We start from the raw sequence: 24,946 nt of genomic DNA, 5'->3' as shown, positions 1-24,946 counted from the left end.
CAGTTACCTACTGCTCTGAAATTCCACTCAACATTTATACAGAGTTTGACCCTTGAAATTATGCGCACACTCTAATTTCTTATAATCAAACACAATACATTCTCCACAACACTTATACAAATACAATAACACTAATACAAATAAAACTACATGCTATTCAATTCTTTATTGGTATTCAATTTTAGTGCACCATGCACCATAGAAAGCATTTTATCAGGATGCATCACAGCACGGTTTGGGAACAGCTCCATCCAAGAAATTGCAGCGAATTGTGGTTGCAGCCCAGCCCATCACACAAACAAACTGACTCCATTTATACCTCACGCTGCCTCGGCAAGGCCAGCAGCATAACCAAGGACGAGTCGCACCCTGGCCACTCCCTCTTATATCCTATCCCATCAGGCAAAAGATATAGAAGTGTGAAAACGCACACCTCCACATTCAGGGACAGTTTCTTCCCAGCTGTTATCAAGCAACTGAACCATCCCCTCACCAACTAGCCCTGAGCTACCATCTACCTCACTGGAGACGCTCGGACATTACCTTGCACAAAACGTTATTCTCTTTGTCATGTATCTGTATACTGTGGATGGCTTGATTGTAATCATATAGTCTTTCCGCTGAATGATTAGCACGCAACAAAGAGCATTTTCACTGTACCTCGGTCTACGTGACAATTAAACCAAACTAAACTAACCCAAACTAAACAGCCCTCGGCCCACTCAATGGGCAGTGCATCCCCCACCGTAGACTTTTACTCCTTCCACCATCGACACTTCACGCTGCCTCGGGGAAGCAGCCAACATCATCAAGGAACCCTCACATCCCAGTCATTCTCTCTTCTCCCCTCTCCAGAAGATACAGAAGTTTGAAAGCACATACCAGCAGATTCAAGAACAGATTTACTTTAAGCACTGACAAGCAGATGTTTACTTGTACCATTGGAATAGAACAGTTACCAATGATGAGATAGATGTCTCTTTTATTTAACATCATCCGTGCACACCCACCCAGTGAGCAGCAGCACAGTGACTGTGAACAGAGACTCCTCAAATAACCATCCCCCAGGTTAGACACAGATATCATATGTGGCTCAGTGGTGAGCAATGTCACCTCATGAAAGCTGCTGTGCTTCTCCTAGAATGTGCACACCTCACATCCCAAGTTACTCATGTACTGCCACCCAAAACACACCAGTCAGGAACACGCACATAAAACCTTTTTCACATCACATTTATTGAACTTGTATTGGTACATTGACACATACATAGATTTAATACCTCGTGTGATCCCACACAGGGTTGAAATCTGATCAAACATGGCAGAAAAGTTCTGTAAAAGTATCCAGAAGCTCAGACATTTGTGGTGAATTATGACTGTGGCAAAATTTGATTCTTGTGTCGGATTTTAAAAAAAATGATTTACAAAGGTTCACATTTTGATGAAGTATTAGGGAGCTAACCCATCATCCTCTGGGTCAGTTAATAATCCAGAAATGAACAAAACAAGTGTTTTATAAATGAATCATGGGGTGTTATACACAAGATTTAAAGCTATCAGTCAGAACAAGTGAGACATTGACCAGAGTGGGTTTGCTGTGAGATTTATTGATGCTTCTGAACAGGCTGGTTGTGATGGACCCATGTCCCACCACACAGGAGAACGTGGTGCCGCTGTTCCACTCCTCTGGAGAAACCTTCAACTGACTGGTCATGGTGTTCCACCTATTTCTGGTGTCCTTGGTCACGGGCTGGTTCACGATCCCTGTCTTCAGAAGGGTGTCGTTGGCCATCCAGGCCACATAGATGTCTTCTGGAGAGAATTTGGTGACCAGGCACGTCAAGGTGGCCGTCTCATCCGTCTCCACCTCATCCAACGAAGGGGGGAGAAGGTAGACTTGAGGACGAGTCACAACTCCATCTGGGAACAGAGAGAACCTGAGTTAGACTGAATCTGTCGGTAATTCTGTACTTCCCCAACACATTCTAATCTTATACTGACATGGACAACGTTTACATCCAGAGGGACCTCAGTTCACCAGAAACTAAAGGCTTTTCCTTTCTGCTCATTGTAGTGATGTGTGGAATAGAATCATGCCTCTGGTACATTTTACAGAGTTGCCTGGTGGCGCAGCGGTAGAATTGCTGCCTTACAACACCAGAGACCAGGGGTTCGATCCCGACTATGGGTGCTGTCTGTTTGGAGTTTGTACGTGACTGCGTGGGATCGCTGGTCGGCGCGGGCTTGGTGGGCCAAAGGGCCTGTTACTGCACTGTATCTCGAAACTAAACTGAACTAGAGCTTCCAGTGAGTTTAAATTTGTTCGTTCATCAACAGGAACCATTGAATGCAGAGACTCTATAGAAAGTGGAACTCAGTCCTTGGACCTGCCTCGTCCTGTGCTGTCTGTTCCATCTTCCCTTCTGCTTAAATGATCTGCTGGACTTTGGTCTGTGCCTTAAGCTCCCTGCCCTTCCAGTCCTGACTCAGTCTGCACCTCGGCTTGTGAAAGCTGCAAATCCCTCTCCCTCGACTCTATCAAAGCAGCTCACGTTGTGGGAACCAGTGTGGTTTTGAGCGACGGTGTCGTGGTCACTTGGGATTTTAGTGATGTGGTTGGTCAGGAGAGCTTAGTCTTCTTTTAGTCCCTCACACTCTCTGACCATCTGTAAGTCCACCCTAATATCCATTAGATATCCACTGGAGTTCAGAAAAATCCGAAGGAATCTGATAGAAACTATTGAATTCTTAACTGGATTGGACAGATGAGGCGTAGGAAGCATGTTTCAGATATTGGGGAATCCAGACCAGGAGATGACAGTCTGGGGTGAAGCTGTGTAGGTGTGAGAGGGGGAGAAATGTCTTCACCCAGACAGTGGTGAACCTGGGCATTCTCTGCCACAGACAGCACTGAAGCCCAATTATTAAATATATAGAAACATAGAAAATAGGTGCAGGAGGAGGCCATCTGGCCCTTCGAGCCAGCACCGCCATTCATTGTAATCATGGCTGATCATCCACAATCAGTAACCGGTGTCTGCCTTCTCCCTATATCCCTTGACTCTGCTAGCCCCTAGAGCTCTATCTAACTATTTTTTAAATTCATCCAGTGAATGAAATGCAAGAATGAGTTGGATACAGTTCTTGGGGTAAAGAGATCAAGGGATATGGAGAGAATGCAGGAAGCGAGTACTGAATATGGATGATCAGCCGTGCTCATATTGAATGTGCTTGCAGGATCGAAGGGCCGAATGGCCTGCTCCTGCAATTATTTTCTATGCTGGATGTGATAAATCAGTCCATTTGCTCAGATTAGATTCGCACCAACCTCTGTCCACACGTACCTGTCTGCTTCTTGATGGATTTCCTCTCCGGCGTTGGCAAACTCTTGTCCTCCACCACACATGTGTACAGAGTCCCATTCTCCCACTCTGCAGCGGGGACCGTCAGTCCGCTGGTGATGGTGTCTGCACCTCCGATCCTCTCTTCACCCAGAGGTGTTACCCCGTCTTCTCTCTTCATTCCATTCACTTGCCAGGTTACCCTGAATCCCTCTAAATCACTGTGAACCACCTTACACAGAATGGTGGCTGTCTTGTTCATCCAGATCTCTTCGAAGGAAGGTTTGCTTAAAGTGACCGAGGGGCGGGTATCTGGACATTCATCTGGGAGAAATCACAATTATCATGTCACCGTTCCCTGATGGAGCAGCTTGTCACTGAAACACCAACATTTCGTGCTCATCTCCACCAAATGATATGGCGGTCCATCAACATCAGAGAGATTTATCTACAGTGGTGAAGGAATGAAGCTTCCTATTGATCCCACAAGGAAACCCTGCCGAACAATGTGAATGGACAGGTTGACCACCAGGGGATCGCCGCACGATGGCTGCCTCGCCAACTGTCTGTCTTCATCTTTTGCATTCTTTGTGTTTTTAGTTTGTTGTAAAATGTATGTTTTAGCTTATCTTTAGTGTTTGTATTTGTGGGGGTGGGGGAAACTATTTTTATCTCTTTCCTCGACTTTTTCCGTGTGGTATCTCCGTCCGCACTGCGGCCTGACATCGTGGAGTTGGCAGCCTCTTGTTTGGGACTTCTAGAGCTGCAAAACCGCAGAGCCTGCGGACTTTAACATCTTGGAGCAGGCGATGCCTTTGCCAGGGGTCGGCCTTTGGTGCTCCAACCTGCGGGAGCTGCGGACTTTAACATCGTGAAGCTCACGGTCCCTGGTTAGGGACCGATTTGGGGAACTCCAAGCCACAGGAGTTTTGACCGTCCCGATGTGGGAGCCTAGACTGCCCCGACGTGGGAGCTCGATCACCGGCTGCGGATGGTTCGACTCCCCCGACCGCGGGAGGGAAGGAGGAACGAAGATAAGACTTTATTGCCTTCCATCACAGGGGGGAATGTGGAGGAGCCGCTGTGGTGGATGTTTATGTCAAACTTTTATGTATTTTGTGTGTCATGTTGCTTTTTCGGTATGACTGTATGGCAAATCAAATTCCTCGTATGATGCAAAACATACTTGGCTAATAAATTACGATTATGATTATGATTATGACATTATTTGACAGTTTTGTGATCACCAAACCTTTAACCAGCTATTTACTGAATCAAATGCAGAAAATACCCTCTGTGGAGAGGCAAATAGAGCTAATGTTCGAGGTCAAAATGTTCAATTCAGTTTAGTTTATTGTCACGTGCACCGAGGTACAGTGTAAAGTTTTTGTTGCGTGCTAACCAGTCAGCGGAAAGTTCTTCAATTTATATTATAAAATGTAAGCACCGGCAATATTTTATTTAGTCACAAGTGGAATGAAGAGGGTCTCGACTTTGTGTCCTTTCATTTAGTCACAACTGTTTAAATGCAGTTTGTATCCATGAGGTGTAACTAAACTCTGCTGCTGCTTTGTCAGAATGTTGTGTGTTGCAGCTGGCCTGCAGAGACTGCTACACATTGCCACGCTGGGGCGGGGAGAGAGCTGCTCTGATGGACATTCTGTCACAGCTGAGGCACTCACTCACATTAAGTACAAAGGCAGAGGGAAAGCCCGTTTGGAAGAAGAGTATCGTGGATCTCCACCATGTCTGGCCTGTCAACTGGCGTGGATTGCCCTCAAGTTACTAAAGCAATGTCAAAGATACAATTATTTCTGTGGCCAGACTCACTTACAAGCCCACAGCAGGACTGCACCATGTTACAGTGTTGCCCATGTGTGGCACAGTTTACAGCACACAGCAAACAATGTGGAGAGTGAGGTGAAACCCAGGAGCCTACCTTGGCTGTTCTTCACGTCCTTCGTGAGGATGGTGTTGGAGGCGTGATGATGCACTGTACAATTGAAGCGTGAGCCTGACTTCCAATCCTCTGTACTCACGGTCAGGAAATACCTGGCACTGAAAGTGCCGCCCTGCTCCAGAGCAGTCGGTGTAGCGCTGGTGTTGATGGAGATCAGGGCGCCGTCTTTCTTCCAAGTGACGTTTATGAGGTCTGGGTAGAATCCAGAGACCACACACTCAAGGGTGACCTTGTGGCTATGCTTGGTCTCTTCGTGTGCTGGAAGCAGCAGTCTGACTTCAGGTTTTTTTGGCTCAACTGGAACAGAGGAAAATAAATGTTAAACTCTCTCATAGAGTCATAAAGTGATACGGTGTTGAAACAGGCCCTTCAGCTCAACTTGCCCACCTCGGCCAACCTGTCCCATCTAAACTAGTCCCACCTGCCCGTGTTTGGTCCATATCCCTCCAAACCTGTCCTATCCATGTACTTGTTTAACTGTTTATAAATGTTAGGATAGTCCCTGCCTCAACTACCTCCTCTGGCAGCTTGTTTCATACATCCAATACCCTTTGTGTGACAATGTTACCCCTCAGATTCCTATAAAATCGTTTCCCCTTCACCTTAAATGTATGTTCTCTGGTACTCAATTCACCTACTCTGGGCAAGAGACACTGTGCATCTCCCCGATCTATTCCTCTCATGATTTTACACACGTCAAAAAGATATTCCCTCATCCTCCTACGCTCCAAGGAATAGAGTCCCAGCCCACTCAACCTCTCCCTATACCTCAGACCTTGTAGCCCTGGCAACATCCTTGTAAACCCTCTCTGTACCCTCTCTCTCTCATTGCCATTTAATCACTGGTCTGTTTCCCACCTTTGTTATGGTGGGTCCGTGCTGACACTGGTGAGGATGATGGAGATCGTTGGGTGGAGCACACAAACTCCACCCCGCTGGTCCACTCTTCCACACTGGTCCAGAGTTCACTGGTAACTGGGTCTCGCGTGCCTTCACGGCTCGGTGTACGGGTCACAACTCCTTCAGTTCTCTCCTTTCCTCCCACCTTCCAGGTGACATGGACCTGGCTCGAATCAGTACAGATCACTGTACACACCAGTGTAGCGGTCTTGTTGATCCAAATCTCTTTTATGCCAGGGTTTTTAATCAAGACGGACAATTCTGTGGATCAGAAATGGAAAACTTCAGAATTTTAGTTGATACTCATCTGTTACTAATGGAAAGCCAGGGCAGAAATCCAAATAGGTGTCTTATAAATAAACTTTAAGATTTTTATGTCATCACATAAAAGACTGATCAATGACAGATCAAAGTAGTCACTGGCTAGATTTATTGCACATAGAATTGCAGAAAAACTTGTGTTAAATAGTAGGCTGGGTATTTCGACTGAAAAAACAGATCAAAGGACCCATCAACAGGGATGTGACTCTCTTTCCCAGAACCATGATCTGCTGGTACATTACAGGAGCACAATTTGATATATGCTTTGCTTGGAACCCCTACAGCATCAATTAGTAATACTGAGCAACATGAATGAGAAAAGCAACTTTTCTCCCTGTGGGCCAAGCCTGGGATTCCCTCAGTTTAACAATGTTACATGCTGATATCCCAGTCTTACTCTGACCATGTCCCTCACCATCTCTGAAACCTTCACCACCCACACAACCTTCAGTAAAGGTGGCATTCTTCCAACCCTGGGCACTCATAAGCCTGCACTCCTTTCACCTTTGTATCACTTGCTGTGTCATGTTACACACACTTGCTCACAAGCACCAAAGCTCACTCAGCAGATCTCCCCGTCTCTCCTCCTTGAAATGAAGAGTGACAGTAAATGTGAATCCAGAAGTTGTCGATCTGGTGACATGAGTTCAAATTCCAACCCGTGATCTGGGAATTTAAATTCTATTAATGCATTCTGACGTAAAACGCTTCCGTTGGTGGTGAAGCATGTCGATAGTTCACTGTTGTACTTCACGGAAGGAAATATGTCATCGTATCTGTTCTGGCCACTACACAACTCCACACCGGTAGCAAAATGGCTACAGGCTGATGTCAGTTTTGTGTGACTGTGCTCCAGTGAAGTCTTGGAGGCGTTTCAGTAATTGATAGCAACTATCTGAAATAAATTAGTGGCTGACTATCCAGCAACAGCAGAGCAAATCATAAATCCGTAGAAGTATCAAGGTCCCCTCCTGCTGCAGATTGGGATGAAATTCTGCATTAGATGTACTTTCCCGTTTCACTACAGAATCACTGGGCGAGGAAGAGAATGATTCTTCATCCATTGCCCCTGACCTGCACTGCCACGTGTCTTCTGAAACACCATCATAAGTCTAGTTCCACTCAGCTCACTCTCATGTGTGCACTGTTTACACACTCGGTCACTTTGGGCCACATGAGGTGTTTGTGCTCTCAAACACTTATTGTGGAGGGTTGATTGCGTTTGTATCAGAATTGAAACTTTCAGTGAGCCTGGGAGTCAAAGCCTTCAGCTGCGTAGAAAGCAGAGGTCATACACACTGTGTCTGTCTGACATTTGTCAGTGTATGATGTTGTCTATTTCACAAACCCTCCTTCTTTAAGCAAAATGGTGAGCAAATTCCTTTCAAAAATAGTTCTGTGCATGATATTCGTCTGGATGACAGTTGTTGCAGTGTCATCAGAAATTTGTAAGCCTAGTTTAACAGTGGACAATGTTCTTGCTTTGTGAATCTTGTTTTAATCTGCAATGTGATATTGTTGAACATGTGGTTTTGCAAGATGGTCAATCCCATCCCATATCAGTGACAGTCTTGTAGTTCCACCATCCCGGTGTGGGGGGAAATCGCTTCATATGAAACCTGACAGAGTATGGTTACTCTCCATGCTGTAAAATATTGGTATCTTCCACAAGAGACATTTTGTATTGCTTATCCTTGGATGATTATAACAAAACCACGTCCATTCCATGCAACATTCATTGCATTCGCTGAGTTTCTCCCTTGGACTGAGGTCTGTGTTTGGGAGACAATAGACAATAGGTGCAGGAGTAGACCATTTGGCCCTTTGAGCCAGCACTGTCATTAACTGTGATCGTGGCTGATCATCCACGATCAGTACCCCGTTCCTGCCTTCTTCCCATATCTCTTGACTCTGCTATCTTTAAGAGCTCTATCTACTATAACTCTCTCTTGAAAGCATCCAGAGAATCGACCTCCACTGCCTTCTGAAGGAGGTGGTTTAATAAATGGCAATTTGTGCTAACCAGTTTTCATCCAAAGCCAGTGTAGGACAGGAGACCAATTAGAGCCAATAGACAATAGGTGCAGGAGTAGGCCATTCGGCCCTTCGAGCCAGCATCGCCATTCAATGTGATCATGGCTGATCATTTACAATCAGTACCCTGTTCCTACCTTCTACCCATACTTCACTATCTTTAAGAGCTCCATCGAGCTCTCTCTTGAAAGCATCCAGTGAATTGGCCTCCACTGCCTTCTGAGGCAGAGAATTCCACAGATTTACAACTCTCTGACTGAAAAAGTTTTTCCTCATCTACGTTCTCAATGTACCCCTTATTCTTAAACTGTGGCCCCTGGTTCTGGATTCAAGAACCCTGCATCTTGCCTCACCAGTTTGCCTTTATAAAGGATCACCCAATTTTTTACTGAGCCACTTTGACATTTCACACAGTTCACCTTAAACATCTCCTGCCTCGCGGTCTCTGGGTGGTCCTTGCTGACTGGAGTCAGAGCATGAAGGAATCTAGTCAGTGGCACTGGGATGTGAAGCAGCAATGTCCACAAATGAATGAGTATACAGGCAATGAGTGGAGGGGAGAGGGTGGCAACGTGAATTGGATATTTGTCCTCACTCTGGTACACTTTGATCCCAATGGATACCAGGGGTTGGGTTTGAATCTTATCAATGGGTTGTAATAATAGAATGACAAATTCCATACGCAGCCAATTACTTTATTTGACACTTTCCTCCCCAACAATGATACTGCCCGGTAGAACCATCTGAGAATGTCACATTGAGATTACTCTGGTAGAAGAACTTCGGCATACACTTCGAACAGCTGGGACGTTCTCCACCTGGAAATGGAAGGTTCATGGATTTAAGTGTTAAGAGATTTTCACCTCCCCTCCTGTGTTGAAGAACAGGAGATCCACATATTCCCAGTCTGTGTCCTCAGTATTTATCAGCATGAGTTTATGCCAACCATGATCAACTGCTTCACTTTGTCCAGGATCAGACAACACTTTAAAGAGGGTGGAGATGAGTTCAAAAATAATCCAGGGCACCTACATTTCAATGAAAAAATATTCTACAGAACAGATTCTCCGGAAACAGTGGAAAGGGATGAATTTGGAGAAACAAACACAAAGAAGACAGTGAGAAGGGAAGAGAGATTTTCTCCAGATGTCAGATGGGACCAGTGGTTTATTCACTGCCCCATTTTTCTTACCACTGCACACAAAGGGAACTAGAGGAGTGAGAATAAACACACTGGTGACCTTCCTCTCTCCATGTCCTGCAGAATGAGTTAGAATTACTGGTGGAAGGCATTGGCATAAATTGCAAAAGCAAAATCTGAAAATAATACGTCGCTCAACAGGACTGATCTCAGGGACTGGAATTTGGTTGAAATGTCAGTAAGATTGTTTAATACTGTAAGTAAATTCACAGACACCACTCACCCTCTTGATATCTCATGTTGATCCTTTTCCTGAAGCTGGAAGGTTCGTGGCTCACTTCACAAGTATATTCCTGTTTGTTGGTCCATTCCTCCACAGGCAACCGCAGGTAAGCAACTGTTTGAAATCCACCGTTACTTCTCGGAGTGGACGGGAGAACAATGCCTTCTTGCACAACTCCAGATTTTTCCCAGGAAACTTTAATATTGTCAGGAGAGAATCCAGATATCACGCAGCCCAGGACAGCAGTTGTTTGATTGTGGATAACCTCCGGGGATGGAACAAGTGGGATGAGCTGTGGAGGTGTATGAGCTGTAACATATTTAATATCTGTTATTACATGATTCCTTCAGCCACAGTGTAGGACTCCACTCTCCCAGCGTCTGGGACAATAGACAATAGGTGCAAGAGGAGGCCATTCGGCCCTTCGAGCCAGCACCGCCATTCAATGTGATCATGGCTGATCATTCTCAATCAGTACCCCGTTCCTGCCTTCTCCCCATACCCCCTGACTCCGCTATCTTTAAGAGCTCTATCCAGCTCTCTCTTGAATACATTCAGAGAATTGGCCTCCACTTTCTTCTGAGGCAGAGAATTCCACAGATGAACAACTCTCTGACTGTAAAAGTGTTTCCTCATCTCAGTTCTAAATGGCCTACCCTTTATTCTTAAACTGTGGCCCCTTGTTCTGGACTCCTCCAACATTGGGAACATGTTTCCTGCCTCTAACGTGTCCAACCCCTTAATAATCTTATACGTTTCGATAAGATCTCCTCTCATCCTACTAAATTCCAGTGTATGCAAGCCTAGTCGCTCCAGTCTTTCAACATATGACAGTCCCGCCATTCCGGGAATTAACCTAGTAAACCTACGCTGCACGCCCTCAATAGCAAGAATATCCTTCCTCAAATTTGGAGACCAAAACTGCACACAGTACTCCAGGTGCGGTCTCACTAGGGCCCTGTACAACTGCAGAAGGACCTCTTTGCTCCTATACTCAACTCCTCTTGTTATGAAGACCAACATTCCATTGGCTTTCTTCACTACCTGCTGTACCTGCATGCGTCCTTTCAGTGACTGATGCACTAGGACACCCAGATCTCGTTGTACGTCCCCTTTTCCTAACTTGACACCATTCAGATAATACTCTGCCTTCCTATTCTTACCACCAAAGTGGATAACTTCACACTTACCCACATTAAACTGCATCTGCCATGCATCCGCCCACTCACACAACCTGTCCAAGTCACCCTGCAACCTCATAGCATCTTCCTCACAGTTCACACTACCACCCAGCTTTGTATCATCTGCAAACCTTGTCAAGTGCCCCAATAGACAATAGATAATAGACAATAGGTGCAGGAGTGGGCCATTCAGCCCTTCGAGCCAGCACCGCCATTCAATGCGATCATGGCTGATCACTCTCAATCAGTACCCCGTTCCTGCCTTCTCCCCATACCCCCTCACTCCGCTATCCTTAAGAGCTCTATCCAGCTCTCTCTTGAAAGCATCCAACGAACTGGCCTCCACTGCCTTCTGAGGCAGAGAATTCCACACCTTCACCACTCTCTGACTGAAAAAGTTCTTCCTCATCTCCGTTCTAAATGGCCTACCCCTTATTCTTAAACTGTGGCCCCTTGTTCTGGACTCCCCCAACATTGGGAACATGTTATCTGCCTCTAATGTGTCCAATCCCCTAATTATCTTATATGTTTCAATAAGATCCCCCCTCATCCTTCTAAATTCCAGTGTATACAAGCCCAATCGCTACAGCCTTTCAACATACGACAATCCCGACATTCCGGGAATTAACCTAGTGAACCTATGCTGCACGCCCTCCATAGCAAGAATATCCTTCCTCAAATTTGGAGACCAAAACTGCACACAGTACTCCAGGTGCGGTCTCACCAGGGCCCGGTACAACTGTAGAAGGACTTCTTTGCTCCTATACTCAACTCCTCTTGTTACGAAGGCCAACATTCCATTGGCTTTCTTCACTGCCTGCTGTACCTGCATGCTTCCTTTCATTGACTGATGCACTAGGACACCCAGATCTCGTTGAACTCCCCCTACTCCTAACTTGACACCATTCAGATAATAATCTGCCTTTCTATTCTTACTTCCAAAGTGAATAACCTCACACTTATCTACATTAAACTGCATCTGCCATGTATCCGCCCACTCACACAACCTGTCCAAGTCACCCTGCAGCCTTATTGCATCTTCCTCACAATTCACACTACCCCCCAACTTAGTATCATCTGCAAATTTGCTAATGGTACTTTTAATCCCTTCGTCTAAGTCATTAATGTATATCGTAAATAGCTGGGGTCCCAGCACCGAACCTTGCGGTACCCCACTGGTCACTGCCTGCCATTCCGAAAGGGACCCATTTATCCCCACTCTTTGCTTTCTGTCTGTCAACCAATTTTCTATCCATATCAGTACCCTACCCCCAATACCGTGTGCCCTAATTTTGCCCACTAATCTCCTATGTGGGACCTTGTCGAAGGCTTTCTGAAAGTCGAGGTACACCACATCCACTGACTCTCCCTTGTCAATTTTCCTAGTTACATCCTCAAAAAATTCCGGTAGATTTGTCAAGCATGATTTCCCCTTCGTAAATCCATGCTGACTCGGAATGATCCCGTTACTGCTATCCAAATGCTCAGCAATTTCGTCTTTTATAATTGACTCCAGCATCTTCCCCACCACTGATGTCAGACTAACTGGTCTATAATTACCCGTTTTCTCTCTCCCTCCTTTCTTAAAAAGTGGGATAACATTTGCTATCCTCCAATCCACAGGAACTGATCCTGGATCTATAGAACATTGAAAAATGATCTCCAATGCTTCCACTATTTCTAGAGCCACCTCCTTAAGTACTCTGGGATGCAGACCATCAGGCCCTGGGTATTTATGAGCCTTCAGTCCCATCAGTCTACACAAAACCATTTCCTGCCTAATGTGGATTTCCTTCAGTTCCTCCATCACCCTAGGTTCTCCGGCCCCTAGAACATTTGGGAGATTGTGTGTATCTTCCTCAGTGAAGACAGATCCAAAGTAACGGTTTAACTCGTCTGCCATTTCTTTGTTCCCCATAATAAATTCCCCTGCTTCCGTCTTCAAGGGACCCACATTTGCCTTGACTATTTTTTTCCTCTTCACGTACCTAAAAAAACTTTTGCTATCCTCCTTTATATTATTGGCTAGTTTACCCTCGTACCTCATCTTTTCTCCCCGTATTGCCTTTTTAGTTAACTTTTGTTGCTCTTTAAAAGAGTCCCAATCCTCTGTCTTCCCACTCTTCTTTGCTATGTTATACTTCCTCTCCTTAATTTTTATGCTGCCCCTGACTTCCCTTGTCAGCCACAGGTGTCTCTTACTCCCCTTAGAGTCTTTCCACCTCTTTGGAATAAATTGATCCTGCAACCTCTGCATTATTCCCAGGAATACCTGTCATTGCTGTTCTACCGTCTTCCCTGCTAGGGCCCCCTTCCAGTCAATTTTGGCCAGCTCCCGCCTCATGCCTCTGTAATCCCCTTTGCTATACTGTAATACCGACACTTCCGATTTTCCCTTCTGCCTTTCCATTTGCGGAGTAAAACTTATCATGTTGTGATCACTGCCTCCTAATGGCTCTTTTACCTCTAGTCCCCTTATCAGATCAGGATCATTACACAACACTAAATCCAGAATTGCCTTCTCCCTGGTAGGCTCCAGTACAAGCTGTTCTAAGAATCCATCTCGAAGGCACTCTACAAACTCTCTTTCCTGGGGTCCATTTCCAACCTGATTTTCCCAGTCTACCTGCATGTTGAAATCTCCCATAACCACCGTAGCATTACATTTTTGACACGCCAATTTTATCTCCTGATTCAACTTGCACCCTATGTCGAGGCTACTATTTGGGGGCCTATAGATAACTCCCATTAGGGTCTTTTTACCCTTACAATTTCTCATTTCTATCCATACTGATTCAACATCTCCTGATTCTATGTCACCCCTTGCAAGGGAATGAATATCATTCCTTATCATCAGAGCAACCCCACCCCCTCTGCCCACCTGTCTGTCTTTTCTATACGTTGTGTACCCCTGAATATTCAGTTCCCAGCCCTGGTCCTCTTGTAGCCATGTCTCAGTGATCCCTACAACATCATACTTGCCCATGACTAACTGAGCCTCAAGCTCATCCACTTTATTTTTTATACTACGCACATTTAAGTACAACACTTTAACTTCTGTATTTACCTCCCCTCTCACATCGGTCACAATTGGCCCTGCCCTTAATTTCTTTTCCCCTCTAGAACTTCTGTTCCCATTCTTCCGAGAGTCTTTTGCAATATCTCCTGTATTCCCTTTTACCTCATCTTCATATTCACAATTTGTTAACCCCTCCCCCCCACTACTTAGTTTAAAGCCACAGGTGCCACACTAGCAAACCTGCCTGCCAGAATGTTTGTCCCCCTGCTGTTAAGATGCAACCCGTCCCTTTTGTACAAGTCACCCCTAGCCCAGTACCAGCCCTCCCCACAATGCTGGTGATATGCTGGTGATGTGTTGATATGGTGGATCCCACAGTGAGATGCTGGACAGAGCTGTGATTAGGAGGCTGGGTTAGAACCCAAGCTTCCCCAGCAGTGTGGCCACTCTGCAGTGATAAGAGTGGAGCTGGGTAAGTGGGGCTGGCATACAGACCATCCGTGATCTCAGTGTGTGCTGGAGCAGACACAGGAACAGCACGGCCATCACCGGTTCCAGTGAGCAGGAATAGATGAGACACAATTGTTTCTATTGGCAGGAGGTTTGGGAATTACAACTTTAAGTTGCCTTAACCTCAACTTTGTCTGTAACTCGTTTCCACCCATCTACATACTAAAACTCTCGTTTGCTTGTTTGTTTGTTCCTGAACTACAGCCAAAACAGTACACGATAGCGCAACAATTTTAGGCCCACCTTACTCACCGTCATCCCTTTGGTGCTAATGGAAGAAGTTTCATTGAAATCGGTGTTATATTCTTTAAGTTATTGACATCTTAAAGTTTAAATTTATATCCTAGGGAGGGAGGGAGGGAGGAGGGATGTGTGGAGGGGGGAGGGAGGGATGTGTGGAGGGGGAGGGAGGGAGGGAGAGGGGAGGAGCTGGGGAAGGGGAGTGGAGGGAGGGGGTGTTTGAGGGGAGTGGGGGAGGAGGGGAGGGAGAGGGGAGGGGCTGGGGAAGGGGAGTGGAGGGAGGGGGTGTTTGAGGGGGGAGTGGTGGGGGAGGGGCTGGGGAAGGGGAGTGGAGGGAGGGGGAGGGGAGAGGGGTATGGGGAGGAGGGGAGGGAGAGGGGAGGGGCTGGGGAAGGGGAGTGGAGGGAGGGGGTGTTTGAGGGGGGAGTGGTGGGGGAGGGGAGGGGCTGGGGAAGGGGAGTGGAGGGAGGGAGGTGTTTGAGGGGAGTGGGGGAGGAGGGGAGGGAGAGGGGAGGGGCTGGGGAAGGGGGATGGAGGGAGGGGGTGTTTGAGGGGGGAGTGGTGGGGGAGGGGCTGGGGAAGGGGAGTGGAGGGAGGGGGAGGGGAGAGGGGTATGGGGAGGAGGGGAGGGAGAGGGGCTGGGGAAGGGGAATGGAGGGAGGGGGTGTTTGAGGGGGGAGTGGTGGGGGAGGGGAGGGGCTGGGGAAGGGGAGTGGAGGGAGGGAGGTGTTTGAGGGGGGAGTGGTGGGGGAGGGGAGGGGCTGGGGAAGGGGAGTGGAGGGAGGGGGAGGGGAGAGGGGTATGGGGAGGGGGGAGGAGTGGAGGGGTGAGAGGAGAGGGGGGGGTGAGGAGGGAGAGGGTGCTGCACCAATGCAGGAGAGACTTGCGCCCAACGGGTCCACTTGGTCTAGTAGTTCTACATCTCTCCATATCACCATCTGTATCTCTCTTTTCCCTTTCACCTTCGCTTTAAACCAGTATCTGCAGTTCCTTCCTACACAACTTTAAGTTAAGTGGCGAAAGGAGGTCAGATGGACAAGAGTAACTTACTTTGTTATGACAGTAATGATCTGATCAGAACTGGAAGGCAGTGGTTAAAAGAGAGAGTGGATGCAGATTCATGTCATTTCCACAAGGAGACTGGATTTCACTTGGTGAGGGGTCGGCTGCAGGGTCGAGGGGAAAGTGCAGGAAGAGTGAGGATGGTTTAAATCTCCATACTGTGCACGGGCACAATAGGTGTGGCTCTGTGTACAGCAGCTGGTCTGGAGGGAAGTTTGGGTGGTAAAGAGCTGCAGGAATTAGACAAAGCAGTGGATAGAATGTTGGCAGATCAAGGCAGATCAAGAGCAGATGCTTCCTCCGTGCACCCCCCCCCCCCCCCCCCCTCCCCAACATATAAATTCTGTCTTTTTCCTTGAGCAGCAGCACTCTGGCTGAGAGGAGGAGAATGAATGAGCAAAATAATTAATTAGCTTCCTCCTGCATTGTCCCGCCCCCCTGACATCAGTCTGAAGAAGGGTCTTGACCCGAAACGCCACCCATTCCTTCTCTCCCGAAATGCTGCCCGACCTGCTGAGTTACTCCAGCATTTTGTGAATAACTCGAATTGTTCGACAAAGGCTTCCACTTCAGTCTTATCATCAGCTTTAAATAGACAACAAAATCTCATACTAACTTTCAGGCTTCTGGATCGTCGCTGTCACCGGCTTGTCTCCTGCCTTGCAGATGTAGACGTTATTACTGTTCCAATTTGCCGCAGGGACTCGCAGCAAGCTGCTCATTGTGTACTTGCTGTTTTGTCCCAACACTGGTGGGTACTTTGTGATTCCAGTGGTGATGTCCCCACTGCTGGTGGACCATGTCTGACTGATGATCTCAGGCTGGTAGTCCTTGACCAGACAGAGGAGGCTGATCTCTTGGTCAGATTCTGTGTTGCAGGAAGTGGTGATGTGGACTGAAGGCAAGGTCTTAACCTCTGAAATGTAAATAAATGAACAGTTGGTTCTGTATTAAATGGATTATTACCAGCGCGTGCAACAGGTTCATGCAGCTTCCTGAGTAAATGCAGGTGATTCAGGCCGAGAGAAGGTCGGGCAGAGCAGAGAAATGGTTCCTTTCCAATCCCTTCACACCGTGCATGACCAAGCAGTGAAATGCTGATCACGCACCGGCCACTGGGGAGGCAGCTTCTGCCAAACAGAGGGATACAGATCCCAGAACGCGTTGTCACAGGTGAATAGGTTGGTAAAAAAAGGTCTTCATGAGTCAGGGGTATTTATTCACAAAATGCTGGAGTAACTCAGCAGGTCGGGCAGCATCTCGGGAGAGAACGAATGGGTGACGTCTCCCTTCTCTCCCGAGATGCTGCCCGACCTGCTGAGTTACTCCAGCATTTTGTCAATAAATACCTTCGATTTGTACCAGCATCTGCAGTTATTTTCTTATACTTCATGAGTCAGGGAATTGATATATAGTAACCCCTCGTTTTAATGGACCCCTTTATAGCAGATTTTAGATAGAGCGGATGCATCTGCCGAAACAACCCTGCCATGCATGGCTCCTGACCGCTTAGAGCCCCGGCTTCCAACTCCACCCCCAATCCCAAGTAAGCCCTTCGTCATCCACCGTATTGTCCGCTTGATGCAGCTGTTGTTGTTGTCCACTCATAGAAACATAGAAACATAGAAAATAGGTGCAGGAGTAGGCCATTCGGCCCTTCGAGCCTGCACCGCCATTCAATATGATCATGGCTGATCATTCAGCTCAGTAGCCTGTACCTGCCTTCTCTCCATACCCCCTGATCCCTTTAGCAAAAAGGGCCACATGTAACTCCCTCTTAAATATAGCCAATGAACTGGCCTCAACTACCTTCTGTGGCAGAGAATTCCACAGACTCACCACTCTCTGTGTGAAGAAATGTTTTCTCCCTGCTCGACTGCCGTCTCCTCCTCCTCCTCCTCCTCCTCCCCTCGCTCTGTCCATTCGGCCTCATCCCCCCCCCCCCCCCTGCATCTCCTCCCCACGCTCTGTCCATTCGGCCTCATCCCCCTCCCCCCGCCATCTCCTCCCCACGCTCTGTCCATTTGACCTCATCCCCCTCCCCCCTCCATCTCCTCCCCTCACTCTGTCTACTCGGCCTCCTCCCCCCTCCCCCCTCCCCTCGCTCTGTCCACGGCTTCCACCTCTCCCCTCCCCCCTCCATCTCCTCCCCTCCCTATGTCCACTCGCCTCTTCCCCCCTCCACCGCCGTCTCCTCCTCCTTCTCGCTGGAGTCACCAACATACTGCACCTTGGACGCAGCAGCTGGTGAGAGGAGAGGGTGTCCCATGGTGACCATGCACCCTGTCAGTGACAGCGGCCTGAAGATAGCACTGCCGCCCAGAGGCTACAACATGAGCCACAACCACAGCCGTGTCACCGGACCGTGCGGTGGATGAAGAAGGGCGGGCTGGTGCGGAGCAGAGGCATTGGCGCCTGGTTTTAAGGTGAAATGACACATAGTGCTTGAGTAACCCAGCAGACTGAATCAGTCCCCACCTCACCTATCGATGTTCTCCAGAGATGCTCCCTGACCTGTTGAGTTACTCCAGCACTTTGTGTCTTTTTGTGCATTAATTAGCATCTGCATTCTTTGTTTCAACTGCAAACATGAATAATACCTTACTCGTATAAAGCAGACATTCGGCAATAACGGACGTTATCCCCCCACACCACGGTCCGTTAAAATGAGGGTTTACTGTTCTGAAGTTGGATGTTATACTGGAGAGTTATAAGAAATTGGTGAGGCTGAATTTGGAGCACAATGTTCAGTTTTCATCAAGCTAGGAAATATATCATTAGGCCAGAAGAGTGTTGAGAAGATTTACAAGAATGTTGCCAGGACTCGAGGGCCTGAGCTAGAGGGAAAAGTAGGGCAGGCTAGGACTTTCCTCCATTCCACCTCTAGGAGGCTGAAGAGTGATCCTATAAAGGTGTATAACATCATGAGGGGAATAGATAGGGTGAATGCACAGTTTTATACACAGGATAGGGGAATCAACACAGGATAGGAGAACCAGAGGACAGGACATAGGTGTAAGATGAGAGGAGCAAGATTTAATAGGAACTTTCTCACACGCAGGGTGTGTGGACAAGCTGTCAGGGGAAACAGTTGAGGCAGCGATGATAACAGCATTTGAAAGACACGGACAGATACATGGATAGGAAAGGATTAGAGAACATGAGGTAAACATGGGCAAGTGGGACTAGCATACATGGGGCATCAGGCTGCCTTGCACGAGCTGAGCTGAAGGGCCTGTTTCCGTGCTGTATGACTCTATGTCTCTGAGTTATTAATAGGCTGGGAAATGCTTTGAGATTGCCTGGGGTTGTGGAAACCTTCAACAAAATTATAAAACCATCAAATAAAAGTGGAAATAGCGTGGTTGTCAGAAATTGTACTGAAAGAGTTTGATGAAAGATCACTGATGTGAAAGGGTGACTGCTTCTCTCCCCACAGATGCTGCCTGAGCTGCCGAGTGTTTCGTGCAGGAGGCTCAATAATGTCAGACGGCGAGATTTGCAGCTCAGTGTTTTCCATCCCAGGACCAGCAGGTGGTGAGTGCAGTTTAATTTGGATCAATGTTCCTAATGTGGTCAGGAGGCGGGTCAGGGACTGGAAAACACATCATACTGGCAGCAGGATGCTGGGGTTGAGGAGCTGAGTGGACCAGCAGAGTGCTGGGGTGAGGAGGGGCAGGGGATGGGTGGGGAGCAGGGTGCTGGGGTGAGGAGGGGCAGGGGCTGGGTGGGCCAGCAGGGTGCTGGGGTGAGGGGTGGGTGGAGCAGCAGGGTGCTGGGGTGAGGAGGGGCAGGGGATGGGTGGGGCAGCAGGGTGCTGGGGTGAGGAGGTGGGTGGAGCAGCAGGGTGCTGGGGTGAGGAGGGGCAGGGGATGGGTGGAGCAGCAGGGTGCTGTGGTGAGGGGGTGGTTGGGGCAGCAGGGTGCTGTGGTGAGGGGGTGGGTGGGGCAGCAGGGTGCTGTGGTGAGGGGGTGGGTGGAGCAGCAGGGTGCTGGGGTGAGGAGGTGAGTGGAGCAGCAGGGTGCTGGGGTGAGGAGGTGGGTGGAGCAGCAGGGTGCTGTGGTGAGGGGTGGGTGGGGCAGCAGGGTGCTGGGGTGAGGGGTGGATGGAGCAGCAGGGTGCTGGGGTGAGGAGGGGCAGTAAAGTCAGAGTAAACTGCCCATCTGGGTTGCCATTCTGGGTGCATTTAGTGCCAATCACGTTGCTGGGACAGGGGTCAGATATAGGCTTGACTGGGCAAACACAACAGATCTCCTCCGCTGAGGTACAGCAGAGAAGCTGAGAGCTCATCATTACTGTGGATTAGTGCACAAAATCCAGGTTACTAATGGAAAAAAATCTGACACAGGTCCAATCTGTCCCAGTTTATTAACAGAGTGTAAATTCCACAGTTGTGGTGGAATTAAACTCAGGTCTATGGATTGTTCATCCATCCCTCTGGATTACTCGAGTGCTTTGGCCCATTGCCCAGTTCCCCAGCTCCTTCCCTCCCATTGCAGCCTGATGCCCGTCCATTGGATCACTGTACCTGTGGTGTCTCGGACAACATTCCCCCCTCACCAGCGGTTTGCCGATTCTGCTATGTGCAGAGTGAATCCACAGTCCCTCCTTTACAACAGGGCTCTACAGTGAACGTGCTTCACTGCCTGTGAAGGGCTCGGAGACACCATGAAACGTGCTCTGAATGACCACTGAGATTCATTGAGACACCAGCAGCCTTGGTTAATGGAGCAAAGCACTTGTTGGACAAACCCAGTCGGCTGACGGAGGAGGGCAGGAAATTAGAGCCGTTCCTCCGTCTGTGAACTGAGAAAAAGCAGTTCTTTAGTGCAGCAAAACTCATGTCAAAAACACCAAGCAACTTGACATAGAATCTAAACTACGGGCAGCAGTGAATTCACAATGTAGAATAAAAGGTATTGACTTACAAAGGATCTCTAAATGTTGTAATTTAATACAAAATGCAAAGAAAACCTGGTGGACTAAAACCGACATCTGGAACCAAGTACAACATTCTCTCATTATGTTCAAATCAGTCATTATTGCGAACCTCCGTTTTTTAACCAAACAGCATTAATTTATTTTACAATCTAAAGAGCCTTCTGTGTTCTGAAACATTTACACAAGGAGTGTTTGACAGAGCAATGTAGAGGGAACTTCACTGTGTGTCAAACACTCAGTCCCTGCACTGGGAGTATGTAACAGTGGAGAAGGAACTTCACTCAGTGTCTATCCGTACCCAGGTTGTGTGAGGGGACAGGTTGGAGGGAGCCTCACTAATTGTCTATCTTGTGCTGTACCTTCCCTGGGAGTGTTGGGACACGACAGAAGGAACTTTGTATCTAATCTGTAGCTGACAGCACAGTGACACGGGGAGATTTACTCTGCATTTGACTCGTGCTCTGTCCGCCCTGGATGTGTTTGATGGGATCTCTTTGAGGGAGCATGTACTGGATTTACTAAATAAATGATAGTTCCATTGAATCTCAGAGCACAGAACGGGGCCATTCATCTGATTGAGCCCATGCTTGTCCTTTAGCTGAGTTGGACAAATGATAGGGCGATATTTGTGGGAGATTTCAACTTCCCTCATATTGACTGGGTATCCCACAATATTAAGTGCTTGGATGAGATGGAATTTGTTAACTGCATCTCACAAAGGTCCTGTAATCAACTCAAAGAAGGATCTGCTAGAACCGCTAGAGAGAATACAACACTAAACCTCCTCTTCAGATACGAGGAAAGGGAATGAAATGTCAGTGTGGAAGCATTTTTGGATCAGTGACCATAGTTCTTCTAGTTTTAAACACATAAAGCTGGAGTGACTCTACGGGTCAAACAGGATCTCTGGAGAAAAGGAATAGGTGATGTTTCAGGTCGAGACCCTTCTTCAGACTGAGAGTCCTTTCCCCTGACTCTCAATCTGAAGAAGAGTCTCGACCCTAAACGTCACCTATTCCTTTTCTCCAGAGGTGCTGTTTGACCCGCTGAGTTATTCCTGCTTTTTGGATCTATCTTCAGTTCAAACCAGCATCTGCAGTTCCTTCCTACACCTGTACTAGTTTTAAAGTAGTTATCGAGAAGCATGAAACTGGACCACAAATTAAGATCCTAACTGAGTTAAGGCTGATTTTGGAAACATTGGGCAGGATCTTGCAGTTTGTTTGGGAGAGTCTGTTAATGGTTAGGGGATGGCTGACATGTGGGAGGCTTTCATAAGTGGGATAGTCAGAGTGCAGGGGCAGCATATTCCTGTTAGGGTGAAGCCCAAGTCTGGTACGCTTAGGGAATCCTGGTTTTTGAATGATGTTAAGGCTCTGGTCAGAGATAAGCTGGAGGCGTGCGTCAGATTATGGCTGTCGGGCTCAAGCGAATGCCTCGGTGAGTATAAGGAGTGTAGGAACACACTTAAGAATGCACTTGGGCAATAAAGAGGACCTGAAATGGTTCTGACAGGCAAGGTAAATAAAAATCCTAAGAGAGACTCGATAGTCAAATAAAGATAAAGTGGTTGGGGAAAGAATAGGTCCCCTTAAAATTCAGATCAGCAAGGCCATCTTTGTGTAGCTACAAGAGATGGGGCAGATATTAAATGAATATTTCCCATCCACATTAACTGAGGAGAAGATCATGGAAGCTAATGAGTTGAATCATAGGAGCTGTGATGTCTTAGATCATATACAATTGACCAAAGAGGAACTATTGGCAGCTTTTAAGTGCGTTAAGGTGGATAAATCCCCAATACTTTAAAACTGCATCCTCTGATCTTGTGGGAAGCTCGGGAAAATAATTTACTTTCCTTCAGAGGTATTTACATCATCTTTCACTGCAGATTAATCTCCAAAAGACTGGAGGGTGGCTGATACTGTTGCGCTATTTAAGAAGGACATTAGGGCCAAGGCAGGAATCTACATCAGTCAGCCTGACTTCATTGGTGGGAATGTCCCGAAGGACAGGAACTACCAGTGTTTGGATAGGCACGGAATGATTAGGGATTTTAAGAAGATCTAGATCACTTGGGAGGGTGGGCCAAGGATTTGGGAAGGTTTGTGTTTGGGAAATTGTGCCTTATGAACCTGATAGGGTTCAACAAGGTCTGGCATGGTGGGCTGGTCTGGAAGGTTAGATCACATGGAACCCAACATGAGCTAGCCAAATACATTCAAAATTAGCTTGGAGGAAGAGCCAAGGGGTAGTTGTGAAGTATTGCTTTTCTGATCGGAGGCCTGTGACAAGTGTATTGCTGCAGGGGTCACTGCTGAGGCCACTGTTGTTTGTTATCTACATTAAATTTAGAAGGATGAGAGGGGAACTTATAAAATTATAAAAGGACTGGACAAGCTAGATGTAGGAAAAAATTTCCCAATGTTGGGGGAGTCCAGAACCAGGGGCCACAGTCTAAGAATAAAGGGGAGGCCATTTAAAACTGAGATGAAAAAACACTTTTTCACCCAGAGAGTTGTGAATTTGTGGAATTCTGAAGGCAGTGAAGGCCAATTCACCGGATGAATTTAAAAGAGAGTTAGATAGAGCTGCTCTAGAGGGTAACGGAATCAAGGGATATGGGGAGAAGGTAGGCACGGTTTACTGATTGTGGATGATCAACCATGATCACAATGAATGGTGGTGCTGGCTCGAAGGGCCAAATGGCCTCCTCCTGCACCTATTTTCTTTGTTCCGATGTTTAACAGTTTGCCATGCAATATACTGAACATTGATGGTAAGTTTGCAGATGACACCAAAATCAGTGCATGAGTGGACAGTGAGGAAGGCTATCTAAGTTTACATGAAGATCTAGATCAGTTGGGAAGGCGAGCCAAGGTATGCCAAATGGAATTTAACTCTGACAAGTGAGGGGTGTTGAACTTTGGTATATCAAACCAGGGCTGGACTTACACAGTAAATGGCAGAGCCTGGAGAGTGTTGTTGAACAGACAGATTGGGGAATACAGGAGCATGGTTCGCTGAAAGTGGTGAGTTAGGTGGACTGGGAGGTGAGGTGGCTTTTGGCAGACTGCCTTCAATGGGAAGGGTACTGAGAGTAAACGTTGGGACATCATGATGCAGCAGTACAAGTCATTGGTGAGACCACACTTAGAGTAAGTACTGTGTGCAGTTCTAGTCTCCCAGCTACAGGAAGGATGCCATTAAATTGGAAAGGACTTCGAAAAGATTCACCAAGATATTATCTGCATATGTGGGGTTGTGTTTTAGGGAGAGGGAGGATAAGGTGGGATGTTTTTCTTTGGAGCGAAGGAGACTAGGCGGCAACCTTATTGAGGTGAACAAGATCATGAGGTGCATGGATAAGGTGCATGCTCAAATGTATTTTTCCCCCAGGATAGATGGTTCTAAAACAGGGGGGCAAAGGCGTAAGGTGAGTTGGGAGAGATTTAAAAGGGGACTTCACGTGCATTTTATTCACATTGGATAGGCAGTATCTGGAATGAGTTGCCAGAGGAAACTGTAAAAGCACATAGAATTCTGATTCTCCAGTAAATCGATCAAAAGGCTTCAGAAGGATATGTGCCCGATGGGACTAGCCCAGAAAGCCAGCTTGGTCGGCAGACACAAGATGGACTGAAGGCAGAAGATGGTTAGACTCAGAGAAAGAACAGCCTGTGGGGCAGTTCAACATGGTGGGAAATGTATTGTTGTTGGGTATATTCTAACTCTGGAGAAACCCGCCTGTCTCCGGGAAATCCGTGCAATTGTTCCAAATATCTCACCGAGTTCAGGTCAATTACAGAATTCGCAAAGACCTTCAATTAATAAAATACAACTGGGTAAAATGGAATTGAAGAAATGGTCTTACCTGAAGTCACTGTCAGCGAGGTTCCTGCACCCCAGTAGTCAAGATAGTCACACTGCTCCATCTTCCCACTCAGCCAGTACAGTAACTCCACTCACCCTCCACATCCAATAATTCCAGCAAAGTGTCAACGTGAACCCTG

At 47.3% G+C, this 24,946-nt stretch overlaps 1 gene segment (V, D, J or C); it reads right to left on the bottom strand.

Moving 5' to 3' along the window:
* Window positions 1–1,215: 1,215 nt before the first annotated feature.
* LOC144601080 (Ig mu chain C region secreted form-like) lies at window positions 1,216–24,946 on the bottom strand. The segment is given in 7 exon segments: window positions 1,216–1,920; window positions 3,345–3,665; window positions 5,281–5,598; window positions 6,160–6,462; window positions 9,981–10,289; window positions 16,609–16,908; window positions 24,808–24,946. Coding segments are annotated over 7 exon segments (1,998 nt in total).

This window comes from Rhinoraja longicauda, chromosome 16, assembly GCF_053455715.1.
Source record: "Rhinoraja longicauda isolate Sanriku21f chromosome 16, sRhiLon1.1, whole genome shotgun sequence".
NCBI classification, from domain to species: Eukaryota; Metazoa; Chordata; class Chondrichthyes; order Rajiformes; family Arhynchobatidae; genus Rhinoraja; species Rhinoraja longicauda.
The sequence above is the reverse complement of the archived record's forward strand: the minus strand, read 5'-3'. Positions and strand labels throughout refer to the sequence as shown.